At 46.1% G+C, this 17,080-nt stretch overlaps 1 protein-coding gene across 2 annotated transcripts in view; it reads right to left on the bottom strand.

Annotated features, from left to right (window-relative positions):
- Positions 1 to 6,754: 6,754 nt before the first annotated feature.
- Positions 6,755 to 17,080, bottom strand: part of wars2 (tryptophanyl tRNA synthetase 2, mitochondrial) — a 42,637-nt gene continuing 32,311 nt past the window's right edge. The window contains exons 3-6 of one of the 2 annotated variants that reach the window (XM_080477797.1): positions 16,961 to 17,041; positions 16,148 to 16,230; positions 14,800 to 14,918; positions 6,755 to 7,663 (exon numbers count right to left, since the gene is read on the bottom strand). In XM_080477797.1, the coding sequence (XP_080333923.1) occupies positions 7,215 to 7,663; positions 14,800 to 14,918; positions 16,148 to 16,230; positions 16,961 to 17,041 (732 nt within the window). In that variant the 3' untranslated portion in view covers positions 6,755 to 7,214. The remainder of the gene's footprint in view (positions 7,664 to 14,799; positions 14,919 to 16,147; positions 16,231 to 16,960; positions 17,042 to 17,080) is intronic. The other variant, XM_080477796.1, reaches the window with a different exon arrangement.

Raw genomic sequence — 17,080 nt, 5'->3', positions numbered from 1 at the left:
CACCCTTACATACATCCAACACACATATAGGGCAGGGGAAGGGCGGGAGACGTGGCTCCCCCCAGAACCTCCCGCTGGGGTCCCGCCTCGGCCCGGGGTGAGTGCGGCTGGGATGCGGGGGGCGCGCTCCCTCGGGCATGGCGCTCGTGGGGGGGCTGGGGCGTGGTGCTCCTTCTCCATTTGCTGTTGGATTGGTGGAGGTTGGGACAACGCGGTGGCCGGGTGGGGGCCCGGCCGGTGGCCTGGGGGGGCGAGAGTCATCACTCCCCCCCCGTCCCGAGTGTGTGTGTGTGTGTGTGTGTGTGTGTGTGTGTGTGTGTGTGTGTGCGTCTGCGTCTGCGTCAGGGGTGGGTGTCTGTGGGGGGTGGGTCAGGGGTTGGGTATTTCAATTAAGACCGGGGGGGAGGATCATGGGGCGGGTGGGATATGAGGCTCCTGGGGGTGTAGAGTTGACTGTCCTCCGACCGGGGCCTGCGCCGGCCTTCGCTTTCCTGGGTCTGGGGGCGGGGCTGGTCCGGGGCGCGGCGGCTGGGGCCGTCTCTGCCTTGCCGGGTTGGGGGGGGGGCGGTGGGTGGGCCTGTTCCCGGGGGTGCGGCGGGACTCGCCGCCGGGGTTGGGGGGGCTCTCGGCCCGCTCGGCCCGGGGGCCCTGCTCCGGCCTTTTCTCGGCTTGGCGGCTTGGGTCGGGGCCTGGGGCCCTGTGCCCTTTATCCTTCTCTTGTGGGCCCCTCTTGACTGGGGAGGATTCCTCTCTGCATTCTCCGTCGGGTGCTTTTTGGGCGGGGACGTGGCTCTCTGGGGTGGTTCGCTGGGGTCTCCCCGGGCCTGGGGGGCTTCCGTCTGCCGGGGTGGCGGTGTCCGGGCCCGATGGCCTCGGACCCCGGGGTGTCGCCACGGGTCCCCCCACAGCAGTTCCGGTCACACCCAGTGGACAAACCACACACACACACACACACACACACACACACACACACACACACACACACACACACACACACACACACACACACACACACACACACACACACACACACACACACACACACACACACACACACTTCCACTCCTCACGAAAGGTGCTTCTGAAGTTGCTTGTTCTCTATCATCATTTGCTCAAACTTTAAAAATCATGTTCCTCTTTTGTTGTCACCTCATTGTTAATTCATGTTCCTGCTTCACGTTCCTGTCTAGATAGAGCTGCTCAGGCTGGTTTAATCTAAGAAATCATTTTACTGTCTAGATAGAGCTGCTCAGGCTGGTTTAATCTAAGAAATCATTTTACTGTCTAGATAGGGCAGCTCAGGCTGGTTTAATCCAAAAACAGTTGGAAAATATTTGGATCAGTGTGATAACTGCAAATAATATATGTAGCACAACAAGGATATTGTATGTTATCCCCCTCCCCCTCCCCCCCTCCTCCCTCAACCTTTTTCTCTCTTTTCTCTTCTCTCTCTCTTTGAGCGTTCCCCCCCCGGTCGTGTACAGCAGCCATGCCAACTTCTGACGGAGAAGGCAACAGGAGGAGACTCCAGGTCTCTCCCTGTTGCAAGACCAAAATCTGTTCTGACTCCGAAGGCTCTCAATCACATCATATTGTTGGCTCAAGCTGCCGAACAGGACAAGGGCGAAAAAAAAAAAAAAAAAGAACCGAACTTTCTCATCAGAACTCTCCTTTCCTCTCTTTTACCAACGTCGCGCCGCACGCACACACTCGTCACCCTCAGCGATGGCGATTAGATAAACGCTCACACACACAGACAAGGAGCAACCAAACTGCTACATTTTGCCATCGTACCTCCGTACGGCCACAAGAGTTCTAACTGCATGTTCCCACATCCAATTAAAACTCCAGCGTTCAGAACCGGGCCAACAAAGTCGTTCGGTCGTCACGTGACCTTGGGAAGCATCTTTCCGTTGCAACAGCAACAGCAACAGCTCTGCGTCGGTGAAGAGCAACAGAAGCTCCCAGAGCCAAACGCCTCTAGTGGCTGTGTGGGTCGTTGCACTCCCTCGGTGTACCACCACCCGGTGGACGCTCCGAGTCATTGCATTACCCGGCGCCCTCTCGTGGCTGTCACGGTCATCACATTGACCCCCGAAGTTTGCCTCCCCCTGGTGGATGCTCGAGGTCATGACACCCATTCTCACACACACACACACACACACACACACACACACACACACACACACACACACACACACACACACACACACACACACACACACACACACACACACACACACACACACACACACACACACACACACACACACACACACCAAATACTATGTAGTGTGTGTGTCTAGTAGATTAGATCTCCATGTAAGATCACAACAACTGAGTCCAGTTTGTAATAAACTCTTTAACAGATCCTTGGAAGCACAGCAGGTCCCCAGGATCTGGAAGGACGCTGTCACTGTCCCGGTCCCTCTATCCAGTCGTCCCACGACTCTCAGTGACTCCAGACTGGTGGCCCTGACATCAATCATCATGAAAATCTTTGAAAAACTAGTGCAGTCTGAAATTTTACTGAAATTTTACTAAATACTGAGAGTGCAATTGATAAATTCCAGTTTTCCTCCAGGCCCAGAAGAGGAGTGGAGGACGCTACGCTCACTCTGCTCAACATGGTGTTTAAGCTCCTGGAGGGGAGGACGCTACGCTCACTCTGCTCAACATGGTGTTTAAGCTCCTGGAGGGGAGGGGGCGTCACCCACCGAGTTTTCTTCAGCTTTTAATACAATTCAACCACACAATTTAACCTTTAGAACGGAGACTTTTAGAACATTTTAACCTGAACAATAATCTTGTGGGCTGGATTATAAACTTTTTTACAAACAGAACACAGAGGGTGAGAGTCAATGGGTGTCTCTCTGATAACCTGTGCTCCTCCACAGGCTCACCACTAGGGGGTGTGCTCTCACCATTGTTATCTATTCTTTACACTAATATGTGTCAGAGCACTTTTAAAGACCGATTTATTTTAAAATATGCAGATGACTCGGTAATTGTGAGCCTGCTACATGCAAATGAAAACAGTCATGTCCCTTTCATTGACAACTTTGTCAGGTGGTGGGAAGACGCACACCTACAGCTGAATATATCTAAGACCAAGGACATGGACTCTGACTTCAGGAGAAACACACATACAGCTGAGCTCACCATCATCCAGGGACAAACGATTGAACAAGTACAATCATATAAATATCTGGGGACTCTCGTTGACTCAAAGTTAAACTTTAAAGAAAACTGAGGCAGAGAACAAGAAGGGACACCAGCGTCTGTTCTGTCTGAGAGAGTTGTCCCGTTTCAATGTGGACAAACCTTGATGACAATATTTTATCGTGGTTTTATCGAATCCGTTTTATCTTTCTCACTGGTGGTTTGGTTTGGAAACCTTCATTTAAAAGAGAGGAACGCTGTCAGTCAATTAATAAAATGGTCCAGTCTGCTGATTGGACAGTCACAGCTGAGATTACAGTCCCTGTACAACAGGCAGCTACAGCGGCTGTTCTCATCTCCATCTCTGGAGATGACTCCATCACCTGACCAGAGAGCTCCAGCTCCATCTCTGGAGATGACTCCACCCCTAGCCAGAGAGTTCCAGCTCCATCTCTAGAGAGGACTCCATCCCCTGGCCAGAGAGTTCCAGGTCCATCTCTGGAGATGACGCCATCACTAGACCAAAGAGTTCCAGCTCCATCTCTGGAGATGACTCCAACTTTTATGTCTTTCTGTTTGCTGTTTTTATTTATATTTATTGATTTTTATGCTTTTATGTTTACTGCACCACGGGCCAGCCAGAGAGAAACAGCATTTCGAAACCCTGTATGTGCTGTACATATTGTAGTATCGATAATCAATTTGACTTTGACTTTGACTTTGACATGCTGCATGCTCGCTCTACTGCATTTACATCTGGCAATGAGAGTGAGTACGAAGCAGCAAAGTAGGAACTGAGGAAGGCCATCACAGTACAGAGAGAAGCTGGAGGACTTCTACTCTACTGCTGACTCCGGCCGGATGTGGCAAGACTTGCAGCACATCACTGACTACTGGACCAGCTCCAGCACCATCAGCGCCTCAGACAGCTTGCCAGACGACCTCAACACCTTCTACGCACACTTTGAGACCTCCACCCCCAGCACAGAGAGGAGGAACCCAGATACACCCCCCCCCCCCCCCAATCACTCCAATCATTATGAAGTGCTTTGAGAGGGTGGTGCTGAGCCACATTCAGAGCAGTATACCGGACACATTGGACCCCCTGCAGTACGCCTACCGTCTCATCAGGTCCACTTCGGATGCCATTGCTGCTGCCCTTCACTTTTCCCTCTCCCATCTTGAAAACAAAGCCTCCTCCATCAGGATGCTCGTTATTGACTACAGCTCTGCTTTCAACACAGTCATCCCCCACAAGCTCCCCCACAAACTGCTTTCTTGGACTTCACCCCACCCTTTGTGACTGGCTCCTGGACTGTTTGACTGGCAGGCCCCAGACTGTCAGGATTGGGCACAGGACTTCAGCCAGCATTATCACGAGCATTGGCACTCTTCAGGGTTGTGTCCTCAGCCCCACCATCTACACCCTGTTCACCCACGACTGTGTCGCCTCCCATAAGGACAACAGGGAGGTGTCCAGTCTGGTGACATGGTGTGAGGACAACAACCTCACTCTCAACACGGACAAGACGAAGGAGCTGATAGTGGACATGAGGAGGCAGAGGGGTCCTCATCAGCCACTGTCTCTCTGAGAGCTGAAGTGGAAAGGGTGAGCAGCTTCAAATATCTCGGGGTTTACATCAGTGAGGACCTCACCTAGACCTTACCTGGACCTCACCTGGACCCTCAGCACCACACAGCTAGTGAAGAAAGCTCAACAGCGGCTGGACTTCCTGAGGAGGCTGAGGACATTTGAGACGTCCCCAAAGATCATCAGCAACTTCTACAGCTGCATGGTTGATCCCATCCTGAGCAGCTGCATCACCATGTGGCACGGCAGCACCACTGTCATGGACCACCAACACCTACAGAGAGTGGTGAAGACCACTGCAGAGATCAGCAGGACTCCACTGTCCTCTCTGCAGAGATCAGGAGGACTCGACTGCCCTCTCTGTAGACATCACCAGGACTCCACTGTCCTCTCCGCAGAGATCACCAGGACTCCACTGCCCTCTCTGTAGAGATCACCAGGACTCCACTGTCCTCTCCGCAGAGATCACCAGGACTCCACTGCAGGACTCCACTGCCCTCTCTGCAGAGATCACCAGGACTCCACTGCAGGACTCCACTGCCCTCTCTGCAGAGATCACCAGGACTCCACTGCCCTCTCTGCAGAGCATCTACAAGCACAGAGTCACAAGAGTGAATGTGAGACCAGCAGACTGAAGAACTCTTTGTTTCCCTCTATCAGACTCTAAACAGCTGACAGGAGTCCATCAGACTATTCATGCCCCCCATACCTCTCGTTCACACTGAATTTACACAACTTCTGTACTGAATATGCACTTTAGATGCACACGTGAACAGTTCACATCTGTCCCATCTACTGCTGACTACCTCACACCTTATGTACAGACTGGAGCTACAGTATTTACACTTCCACCTTCAACTGTATATTTTATATTCACTTGTATATATCACTTGTATTTTGCAGTTTTAATGTATAGGTTTATATTTCTACTGCTTAAGTTTATTATAGTTTTTAATTATGTGGCGTTCAGTGTGGGCAGCAAAGTAAGAATTTCATTGTCCAGGGACACACGTTTCTTTACTGTACACACACAATAAACACTTTGAATCTTGTGAATTATTTATGAATTAATACGCCTTTGTTAATAAATGCCTGTTAGCTAACGATTCTTGGTGATTATTGTGTATTTATTGTTGACAACTCACTGGTTTGTAATAGTCTGTGCTCAGATCTCACACCTTCCCTTTTATATAGGATTGTTGTATTTTACACAGTAATATTAACTAACTTAAATAAACCTTTTTCTAAAGGTGACTGATATTTTGGTATTAGCTATTTCCAGATTCTCTGGTGGTGCCCCTTTGATTATTAATGAATAAATAATGAATTTATTCAAATTACAAATTTTTCATTAAAATTTTTTTTTTAATAATTCATTAACTCTAAGTAATTAATCAATTACTTTAGGAGTTGTTAATGAGTAAGTGACAGTTTACTTCCATTAATAATTTCACTATTTCATAAAATTACTTCCTGTGATTTATTACTTTCGGTAATCTATTACCTGCAGTAATTTAATGCTAATAACCAACCATAAATCCCAACACACCTTTGGGAGCCGTTGTCAAAATGTTGTGTTTTCAGTGGCTCGAAGCATCGTTGCCAAGTAAATGGAGACTCAAAATACAATAAGTTTTGGCGTTTTCTTTTGAAAAATGGTTGTGTGAACGGACCCTGAAGGTAAAAGCTTGAACTGACGAGGTAACGGACATCCAGCTCTACTGGCAACTGAAACTGTTGATCAAAGCTGGGAACCGCCCCCTCCTATTTAGAGCCATCCAGTCATCTTGTTTCCTGAGTAGTCCACATGAGGTTGGGGTCATATGGAGAGTGAAGACGCCCAGACGTCCCTGTTACCCACAACTTCCTCCAGTTCTTCTGGGAGAATCGGGAGCCACAGACCCACCCCAGGAAAACCTCTGATGGAACACTCAATTTGTAAGAGTGGGATTCCACTTTGATTCAACTTTCTCAGGAACAATAAGGAAACTCATTTCAGCTCTGTGTATCCAGAATGTTATTTTACTTCAGTCGTGACCTCAACTTCCTGGCCAAGGTGAGGGACAGGATGTGGACTAACTTGTCAAAAGAGCTTTGGTGTGGAGATCTCACTGGGCTCCTGCAACAAGCCTGGGAAACAAACATTACGAAATATATGGAAATTAAAAAACGACTCAGTGAGCGGTTTGTGTCCTCATTATTTTGGTAGGCACACAAAGAGAAATAAATAGACAAAAAGGTACAGGAAGTGAATTAAAAGTAAATTTACATGAACAAAGGAGACATAAAAACCGTCACCGTAAACGTGGATCAACAGAAAGTCACTTGTCGTCTCTTTTTAGACTTTGCGACCTCTGAGGAGGATTTTCCACATTTTGAAGCGGATACACCTTTTAATATGAGAAGTTGCTGGATTAAAACTCAGCAGTAGAAAAATCCCAGGATAATTTTCCGGCTCCTCTCAGCGGAAGCCCACCCTCTGCCGGACCTCTCTGAGCACAGGCTGGGCCAGTTCCCGAGCCCGCTGGGACCCCCGGGCCAGCAGCCCCTCCAGGTGAGCCCGGTCTGCCCTCAGTCTCTCCAGCTCCTCCCTGATTGGCGTCAGCCTCTGGATCACGGCCTGAGCCACTATGTTCTTGTATCCCGCCGTGTCGACCCCCCTGGCCTGCGTTACCGCCTCCTCCACGCTGATCCTCTCCATGGCGGCGTGGATCGTCACCAGGTTGGAGACCCCGGGACGAGTCTCGGGGTCGAAGGTGACTTCGGAGATGAAGTCTGTAACAGCGCGGCGAATCTTCAGAGCGATGTCGTCGGGAGAGTCGGTAATGGTGATCGTTGCCAAAGCGTAAGGGTCCGACTTGGACATTTTGGCTGTGGGCTGGCGGAGGGATTTGACCTTTCGTGTCGAGCCTGAGGAGGGAAAAGAGAGATGTGGCTAAATGAAGCAAACAGAGGAATACCACTGGTGACCTGTGGGGGCAGTGTTGAGCAGCATAACTCATATACAACTAGCAAAAGTAGACGACAACAGAAATAAGAATCTCTTCAAAGAACCACTGAATCTGCGTGGATATGAATAACTCTACAACATGACCTCACCTGGACGTCTAGACAGAGAAGCTTTGATGACTGCGGGAGGAGTTTAGAAAAGTCTTCACCAGCAAAGTAGGAAAGATAAGGCAACAAATCATCTTCCCCAACCAAATCTTGAATACTACTAGGGGTACGAATACTTATTTTAGTTGTTTGAAGCAGTTTTATTGATGTTTGGATTAGATCCCACATGAAACCATGAACATCCCCCCGGCTAGCTCAGTTGGTAGAGCAGGAGACTCTCAATCTCAAGGTAGAGGGTTCATGTCCCACGCCGGGCGCCACCTTCCTGTGGCTCACCACCTGCATGTGATCTGGGTGACGGTGCTCAGACTGACACCCCCGCCACCCAGAAATGGATAAGAGGGAGAAGATGGATGGATGGATAGAATGAAACCATAAACATGCACTGCCCTCTACTGGGTGTACTGATTAACAACTACAGTAAAGGACAAATGACACGCAAAGGAAGCATATCTGGTAATGGGACAAGAGTTGGCTGATTGACGCTGATGTTCACACTTATTTTTCAGTCTTAAAATGGAGGGAATGTGGTGTTTTTGTGATTTCCATGTGTTACGTGTCAGTGGAGGAAACTCCTTTCATGTGGCGCTCCAGTCGCCTCACAGCCAAGTGAAGAGTGAAAAGCCGATGGGGCATTTACCAAACCGAGCGGTTTACCTCAGTGGTAAATTAACTAATTTGTGAAAAAAACAACAAGTCAATATGTTTCTTATGACCTGCCTCGTTGTGTCATACACTCTTGACTGAGGTTAGCTCGTTCTCCCTCGTGCTTTCATCGCTAGACGTTGCCATCTTTGATGTGACGCATCGATGCACATCATCACTAATCGATGTATTTACATCAACGTGTCACCCCAGTACTGACTAATTTAATTGGCTGATATATCGGTTATTCATTCCATAATGTCAGAATCGGCCCCAAAATACCCATACCAGTCACGCTCTACTTTAAACAATATTGGAAACACTGAAAGAAGAGAAGGATTTGATTTGAGACACAAATGCAAAAACACAGCCATTTCCAGGCCTGTGAACTGGGGTGTGGTTCACTTATTGAAGTGTTAAACCTGCTGATCAAACATTGGTGCACATCCCTACCCATACCCCCTACCCCCCTATCCCCGTCCGGGGTCTAAGGCCCCGTTTACACGACAACATTTCACGTGACAACACCTAATTTGCTTAAAACAAAATGAGAGTGTTTCAACTGCAGCAGCAGACACACCGACAACGACGACGACGTAAGTAAGTAAGTAAGTAAGTAAATTCTATTTCTATAGCGCTTTTCACAGACATGGAGTTACAAAGTGCTTCACAGTAAAAACAGATAAAAACAGATAAGAGAGAAAACCATCTTAAAAACACAACAAATGCCGAGAGTCAGTGGCAGCGTGGGTCGATTGGACTAGAATGCTTTGGCAAACAAATGTGGTTTTAGGCACTTTTTAAAGATGTCCACTGAGTCCAGAACTTTTTAAAGATGTCCGCTGAGTCCAGAACGTTTTAAAGATGTCCACTGAGACCAGAGAGCGCAGGTCCAGTGGGAGTTCATTCCAAAATCGGGGCACAGCAGCTTTGAATGATCGGTCTCCCCGGGTTTTAAAACAGGTACGTGGAACCTTTAACAGGTTCTGCCCAGACGATCTCAGGCTCCGAGTCGAGCTGTAGGGCTTTATGAGGTCAGCAATGTAAGGAGGAGCTTGACCATGTAGGGCTCGAAGCGTTAGCACCAAGATTTTATATTGAACAGGAGACTCAGCAGGGAGTCAGTGAAAAGATCTTAACACAGGGGGAGATGGTTCCTCCTGGTGGTGGTGGTCTAAAGTCTGGCGGCTGAGTTCTGGACTAACTGTAACCGAGCAGCTCTTTTTTGTTGAGGCATGTGAATGAAGAGGCTGTTGCAGTCGTCCAGGCGTGAGGACACAAATGCATAGATAATCATTTGGAGCTCTTCTCTGGACATCATGGATCTGAGCTTGGCGAAGCAGTTCTTTACCAGCTGTCTACAGTGATGATCCAGGGACATGGACTGGTCAAAGATCAGCCCTAAGTTCCTCAGCTTTGTTTTGGCTGAAAGGCTCAGTTCACCCAGGTACTGTTTGATAGTGGGGGTAGCACTATCTGGGACCATATTAAGTGTCTCAGTTTTGACAGAGTTCAGTTGGAGACTGTTTTCACTGAACCACTGCTTCACTTGTGTGAGACAGTTAATTGAGCTCAGTTTGTAGAGCTCAGAAGTTTTAAATGAACAGTACAACTGAAGATCATCTGGTGGTAGGACACGTCACTGAACTGTTGGATTAACAAGAACAGGAGAGGCCCCAAAACAGAGCCTTGGGGCACACCGTACAGCAGATTGCCGGACTCTGACATTATATGGTTGACAGACACTCTGAAGGTTCTACCACTCAGGTATGAAGAGAACCATTGAAGCACTAGTCCCGACATTCCAATCCGGTCACGTAACCTGTTTATCAGGATCAGGTGGTCGACTGTGTCGCAGGCTGAGGAGAGGTCCAATAGGACCAACACCGTGCATGTCCCCGAGTCTGCAGACATCACGATGTCACTGGACACTTTCAAAAGAGCAGTCTCTGTGGAGTGGTGTTTACCAAACCCTCTGTAGAGTGGTGTTTACCAAACCCTCTGTGGAGTGACCCTGATTGAAACGTATCAGAGATGTTATGAGACTCCAGAAATGATGAGAGTTACAATGAAACCACTTTTTCCAGCAGTTTGTCCAAAAAGGGAAGTTTAGAAATGGGCCTGAAGTTCCTGAGGTCTGATTGGTCCAGATTGGATTTTTAAGTTTCGGTTCCACAATAGCGTGTTTGAGCAAATTAGGAAACCTGCCTGAAGAGAGCGCCAGATTAAAAATCTTGGTCACCCATTGTCCTGTTGTGTCAAAGGTATTCACAAAGAGCTTAAAAGGCAGTGCATCTACAGAACTGGAGGAGGGTTTCATTTTAGCCACCAGTGCAGAGACGTGTCCAAGACACACAGGATTAAAAGAGGACCACAGTTGGGAGGAGGTTCAGTGGGAGATGGGCTACATAAAGAAAGGTGGGGTTTTAAGCTTTATGTCCCGGATCTTGTTGATAAAAAAGTTCAAAAGGTCATTGCTGTCTTCCTTACAGAGGACAGGAATAGCCATAGTAGCAGGGGACACAATGGAGTCCATAGTGTCAAACAACACTTTAGGATTTCTTTTGTTGGATACAATCAGTTGCGAGAAATACTTAGTTCTTGTCTCCTTGATGGTTTTGTTTAGGGAAGACACTAGATCCCTGAGATGTAGTCTATGGACTTCAAGCTTGGTAGATTTCCAACAGGATCTTTTCAGATTCCTGATATTGTCATCAATCCAGGGGCAGGACAGATTCGAGAGACATTATTGGGTTATAGCGGTGCCACCTGGTGGAGAATAGAACCACGTAGTTAGTCTGCCGGGCCACAGGAGGGCGCTGTTGCTTGATTTTGTAATGAAACTACACAGACGTGTGTGCAGAGAACAAAACACTATAAAGGTGAAGAAAATGGAGAGAACCTGACATCCGTATGGACTGATGAGGCATCGGATGATATCAGGGAGAGTCTCAACTATTAAACTACTGATCTGGACCATAAAACTAGAATACGACCGCGAGTCAAACCACTACGGGTCGTACCACTACGGGTCGTACCGCTACGGGTCGTACCACTACGGGTCGTACCGCTACGGGTCGTACCGCTACGGGTTGTACCACTACGGGTCGGACATGTTTGTTTACACCTGGATGATCAGGAGGGAGGGGAGGGAGGGAGAGAGGCTCAGTAAGAGGCTCTGTAGCCTCCATCAGTCTCTGCAGGAGGGAACAGTGACCATGAAAGAATCTTCCTCCTTGGGAGCCGAGATAAAAACTTGAGGGATACAGTGGATCAGAACACCGGTGCCGTGTAAACAGAACCCCCAAAAGGGAAGGAAGTTTTGCGGATACACTCGTATTCATTGTCGTGTAAATGAGGCCTTAATCTACCCCAATCCGTCTGCCTGTCCTCTCCTCTCCTCTGTCCTCTCACCCTAACCCGAGTCTGGTTTTGGTAAAGGTTTCTTCCTTCCTTTCCACCGTTGCTCATGTGGATTTGTTGGGTTTCTCTCTGTTCAAAGCACCTCGAAATGAGTGTGTTGTATTTGGTGCTACGGAAATAAAGTTGAATTGAATCTACTAGGCACAATTAATTACAAAAAAATGGTCACTTTTCTTAAAAAAAAAAAGGTTAGACTGACGTCTGAAGCGCCTCGGCCCTAAAAGGACCAAACACAGGATGTGAAGCAGCGTTTCTCTAACTGTTGTGCGTAATGACGGGATTCCTGCTGCTGTTTTAACACCTTTCTTCCTTTTATAAGCTGTTGATGAGTTCTTAGCTGGTAAAATTCCCACCGCAATAATCCGACATGCATTGTGCTGCTTTTAAGTCCTCACACAGCTTTTATTTAGGAAGTCATATCCGTCCTAACATCTGTCCAACATGTATCTCCTTTACATCTTTTGGTTCCACGTTAAAAATAGTGTGAGTGCAGAAGGGTAAACTTTGACTTTTTATTACGGCGTTCAGTCCAGACCTGGATCGCACAGTCGTTAGCAAGTTTTAGTGCGCCTTCAAAGTTTTACAAGTACTGACATGTAAAGAAATCCCACTTCACTAAGCTGCAGTGTAGAAAGTCCAAATAAAACTGTTGAGTCGGATAAACTGTCAAAGGAAAAACTGTAAAACACAAGATTTTGAAACAGAGAAACTGCATGCCTTCATTTTGCAAACAGGAAACACAGTAAATCGGATTATTAGTGTCACTGTTGGTAACTGTTGGTGATGAGCCATCATCATCATCATCATCATCATCTAGTTTCTGTTGAAGAATGTGACTTGATGTCATTGATTTTTTGTGTTTTAATGTCAGATGTGACTCATGCTATGAAATACACCATCCAATACAACTCTAAAGCAAATTTTGGTTGTGTTTATATTTCACTGTAAATCAGGGAGTTAGACACATTTTAGTTCAGCTGCCACATGCCATCTCGAGTGGAGTCAGTAAAATATGGGTATAATAATCTTTAAATTTAAAGTTTTTCTTTGTCGTGGCGCAGAGTACCGGTATACGTAATGAAAATGTCTATATTTTCACAAAAACCAAACAATTCCTACTGAAAATTACTGCATTCTTGACATGAAGCCAATTTTAATAGAATAGAATAGAACTTTATTTATACAGCACCTTTCACAGACGTGTGTCACAAGGTGCTTAACAATGATACCTAACAGCATGGCGTTGAGACTAATGCTCGTCTGCTCGTGGTCATGGCAGCATCACATATCTCAGCTGTTGTGTTGCTACTAGTGCTGTCAAAAATAACGCATTCATTTAAGTAATTGATTTAAAATGTTTAATTCGGAAACATTTTTTTTACATAAAAACAGCAGGTTGCCATGTTGGCTGACCAGCAGCCACCAAACTGCTAGAGCTGGAGGAAATACTGGTAAAATATTAATTTCTTCTCTTTCTCTCTTTCCCAGGCTCTCCTGTGTACTGTGTGTGTGTGTGTGTGTGTGTGTGTGTGTGTGTGTGTGTGTGTGTGTGTGTGTGTGTGTTACAGTATATCATTGCCACTTTGTTCATGTAAGAAATTACAACTTTGTTTGTAGAAATATTCAAATTCTCAAAGTGGTGGACCTGCACTCTAACAAAACCCAGACTTACGTTAGATGTTTATTAATTCATTTATGTTTTTATTATTTTGCTGATCTTGAAGCTAAAAGGACGTTATAAAAATAGTCTTTGAGTTTAAATATACTGTAGTCTCTGTGTGTTGAGTCGACATTAATACCGTGGTTTTACCTGAATAAATATCCATTACAAGCTTCAGCCTTCAGTAGAATAACAATGTGATTAATCACAATTAAGTACAGAAAATTGTGCAATTAATTCGTAAATTTGGTTAATTGATTGACAGCACAAGTTGCAACACTTTAGATACAGTATTTGCAAAAAATTCTTTGAATTGTTTACAATTTGCTCGGTGGTTTGGCAGGATTGGAGCCTCTTGTGGGCTGGTTTTGCCCGACAGGCCTTATGTTTGACATCTCTACTGTAATGTGTGATCCTGTTGTGTTTGGGGAAAAACATGTTCATGTAATGGAACTTTATTATAGGAGGTAAATAAACAGCATCCATCCATCCATTTTCTTCCGCTTATCCGTTCCCGGGTGGTGGGGGTGTCAGTCTGAGCTCCGTCACCCAGATCACATTGACCCATTAAGAACCTTCCTGCAGGTGGAGAGCCCACAGGAAGGTGGCGCCCGGCGTGGGAGATGAACCCTCTACCTTGAGACTGAGAGTCTCATGCTCTACCTACTGAGCTGGCCGGGGGTTATAAACAGCATCAAATGGGGAAACATGTTTTAAAAAGTGAGTACTTGTATAAATACTCTACACTAGCAAACACTCAACTGTAAGTACTCAGCCTATAAAACAAACTGATATCAATACATTTATTGTTTTAATATTTAACAAAAGGTAAATATAATGTTTGTTTTCATTGGTTCTTGCAAAAAACAACATTTGGGGGTTTCTATTTTGAAGTTTCCTGAAGAATTATTATTATTATTTTTTTAATCCTAACAAAAAGATCCACATTGCTTTCTATTGCTTCTTATTCATAAAAAAAGTCAAACCTGGAAACTCTCGTCCATAAATACACAGATTAGAAGCTACACATATGAGTAATTTGTAAAGACAAAGCAGAGTGTCAAAGTTGTTTAGATCAGATAAATCCATTGAGAGAAAGTTTCTACAATAATACATGTCAGTGTTTGATGTCATTATAAATTTCAAAAACTTAAAAAAGCTCATATCTGATTGAGAGTGTACATGGGTGGAGGTTTCTTACTCAGCAGAGCGCAGGGTTCAGGGAACAGCTCTCCGTAGTGGTGGTTGAAGATGCGAGCGAGGTCCTGAGCCAGTTCCAGATGCTGGACCTGATCCTCTCCGACGGGGACGTGAGTGGCCCTGAGAGCAGAGCCCAGAAATGAGCCACAGGTGAGACCCCTGAAGTCACCTGAATTAACAATCCAAATTGGTGGGTTTGATTTTGACAGTCACCATAATAACAATCCAACTTGGTGGTTTGATTTTGACAGTCACCATAATAATAATCCAACTTGGTGGTTTTATTTTGACAGTCACAATAATAATAATCCAACTTGGTGGTTTTATTTTGACAGTCACCATAATAACAATCCAACTTGGTGGTTTTATTTTGACAGTCACCATAATAATAATCCAACCAAGTACTTTTATTTTGACAGTCACCGTAATAACAATCCAACTTGGTAGTTTTATTTTGACAGTCACCATAATAACAATCCATCTTGGTGGTTTTAATTTGACACTCAACATATAAACAATCCAACTTGGTAGTTTTATTTTGACAGTGACCATAATAATTCCAACTTGGTGGTTTTATTTTGACAGTCACCATATTAACAATCCAACTTGGTAGTTTTATTTTGACAGTCACCATAAGAAAAATCCAACTTGGTGTTTTCCCAGTGATCTTTATTGTTCTCTGCTGTGTGTGTGTGTGTGTGTGTGTGTGTGTGTGTGTGTGTGTGTGTGTGTGTGTGTGTGTGTGTGTGTGTGTGTGTGTGTGTGTGTGTGTGTGTGTGTGTGTGTGTGTGGTTTGATTACAAAAACAACCAACAGCACCAACTAGTGGCCTGGCATGCTCGCTATACTGTCTTCAGTGTTTCTATCATTTTCCAAATGTTGGAGTGTAAATGTGAAACTTTTCTGAAATGAAAACGCAAAAACTGTGCTTTCTCTTGAAACGAGGCCATTTTCAAACTGACACAGCAACTTCTGCAACTTTTCACTTCACTGCCAATGGGACATTTGCCTCAGACTCAGTGTGACGAAGGTCCAAACGTCACAGTTGACAAGTCAGACGCAGTTTGCACCTCATGAAAACCTTCAAAATTGACAGAAGTGATTTCAGTGTAAATTTGGAATTTCAAACCGATGCATTCAGCAGCAGCTGCTCTGGAGGAAACTCTTCCTGATGGAAACTGACAGAATAAAAACTAGTTTGATGTTGGAGCATTTTTCTATTCCGCTCCATCTGTGTGTCACTTTACTGTTAGTTTACGATTTAAGACATACTTGAAATGACAACATTCTAAACATGGAAAGAAAATGAAATATTGCCTTGATGAGCATATTTAAGATGAAAATCTCACTTGTAGAGCAGAATGTCAGCGGCCTGGAGGACCGGATACGTGTAGAGACCCACACTGCCTTCGTTCTTCAGTTTGCTCTTCATCTGGAGGAAAAGATGCATCGTTCAGACAGAAAAACAATCTGTCAACATTAAAAACCAGGAAAGGTGGAGGCAGGCTGGGGGAGGGGCTGTTCCTTTCCCCCCACAAAGAGCCATTCGCACTTCTACGACTCATCGACTCGCAGACAAACGGGACACGGATGAGGTGACGCAACATTTTTCAGCGTGTTTGAGATCCACTCATCTGCTGGGTAAACAAGAGGTGTTTTCTGTGTCCCCCCCCCCCACCCCCCTCCACCCCCACCCCCCTCCTGGCTCCACCTCCCATATGTTCAGTGCTGGAGGTCACTCTCAGTCAGCTGTCCATCCAGAACCAGGAGCCCCACCGTCCCTCACCCCCCCAGCGAGGGGGACCTGGAGCGCGGCAGCAGGGGCCAGCCCACCCCAGCCCACCCCACTAACCGCTGGCCTCCAGCCGGGCTGGTACTGGGCCCTGGGTGTCTTGGACTCTGCTGTCCGGCCGACATTATTTCAATGTACTCTGCACCAGCAGGTTTCATTAACATTGTCATCATGTTGAGATTGTAGTAATTTCCCAGTCATTGTTTAGTTTTATGAAAATGTTGGAATTTCATCATGTGTATTCTGCGTCACAACAAAGAAAACCGTGAAAGTTAAATTATTTAAAGTCGAAGCTGTCGGAGCCGCCGCTGCAGGAAGGAGCAGCTCTTTCTGAGAGGAAGTCATTGCAGAATACAGATGTTGTACTCACCTTCCATTGTGGCAGGTGGCGTAGGCGAGGCATGCTGGTGAGGCAGCCGAGGATCCAGGACAGCTCAGTGTGCTCGGACACCTGCAGGAGGGGGGGAGAGGGCGGAGACATCATCATCAT

Source organism: Lipophrys pholis, assembly GCF_963383615.2.
Source record: "Lipophrys pholis genome assembly, chromosome: 13".
In the NCBI taxonomy this organism is placed as follows: Eukaryota; Metazoa; Chordata; class Actinopteri; order Blenniiformes; family Blenniidae; genus Lipophrys; species Lipophrys pholis.
The sequence above is the reverse complement of the archived record's forward strand: the minus strand, read 5'-3'. Positions and strand labels throughout refer to the sequence as shown.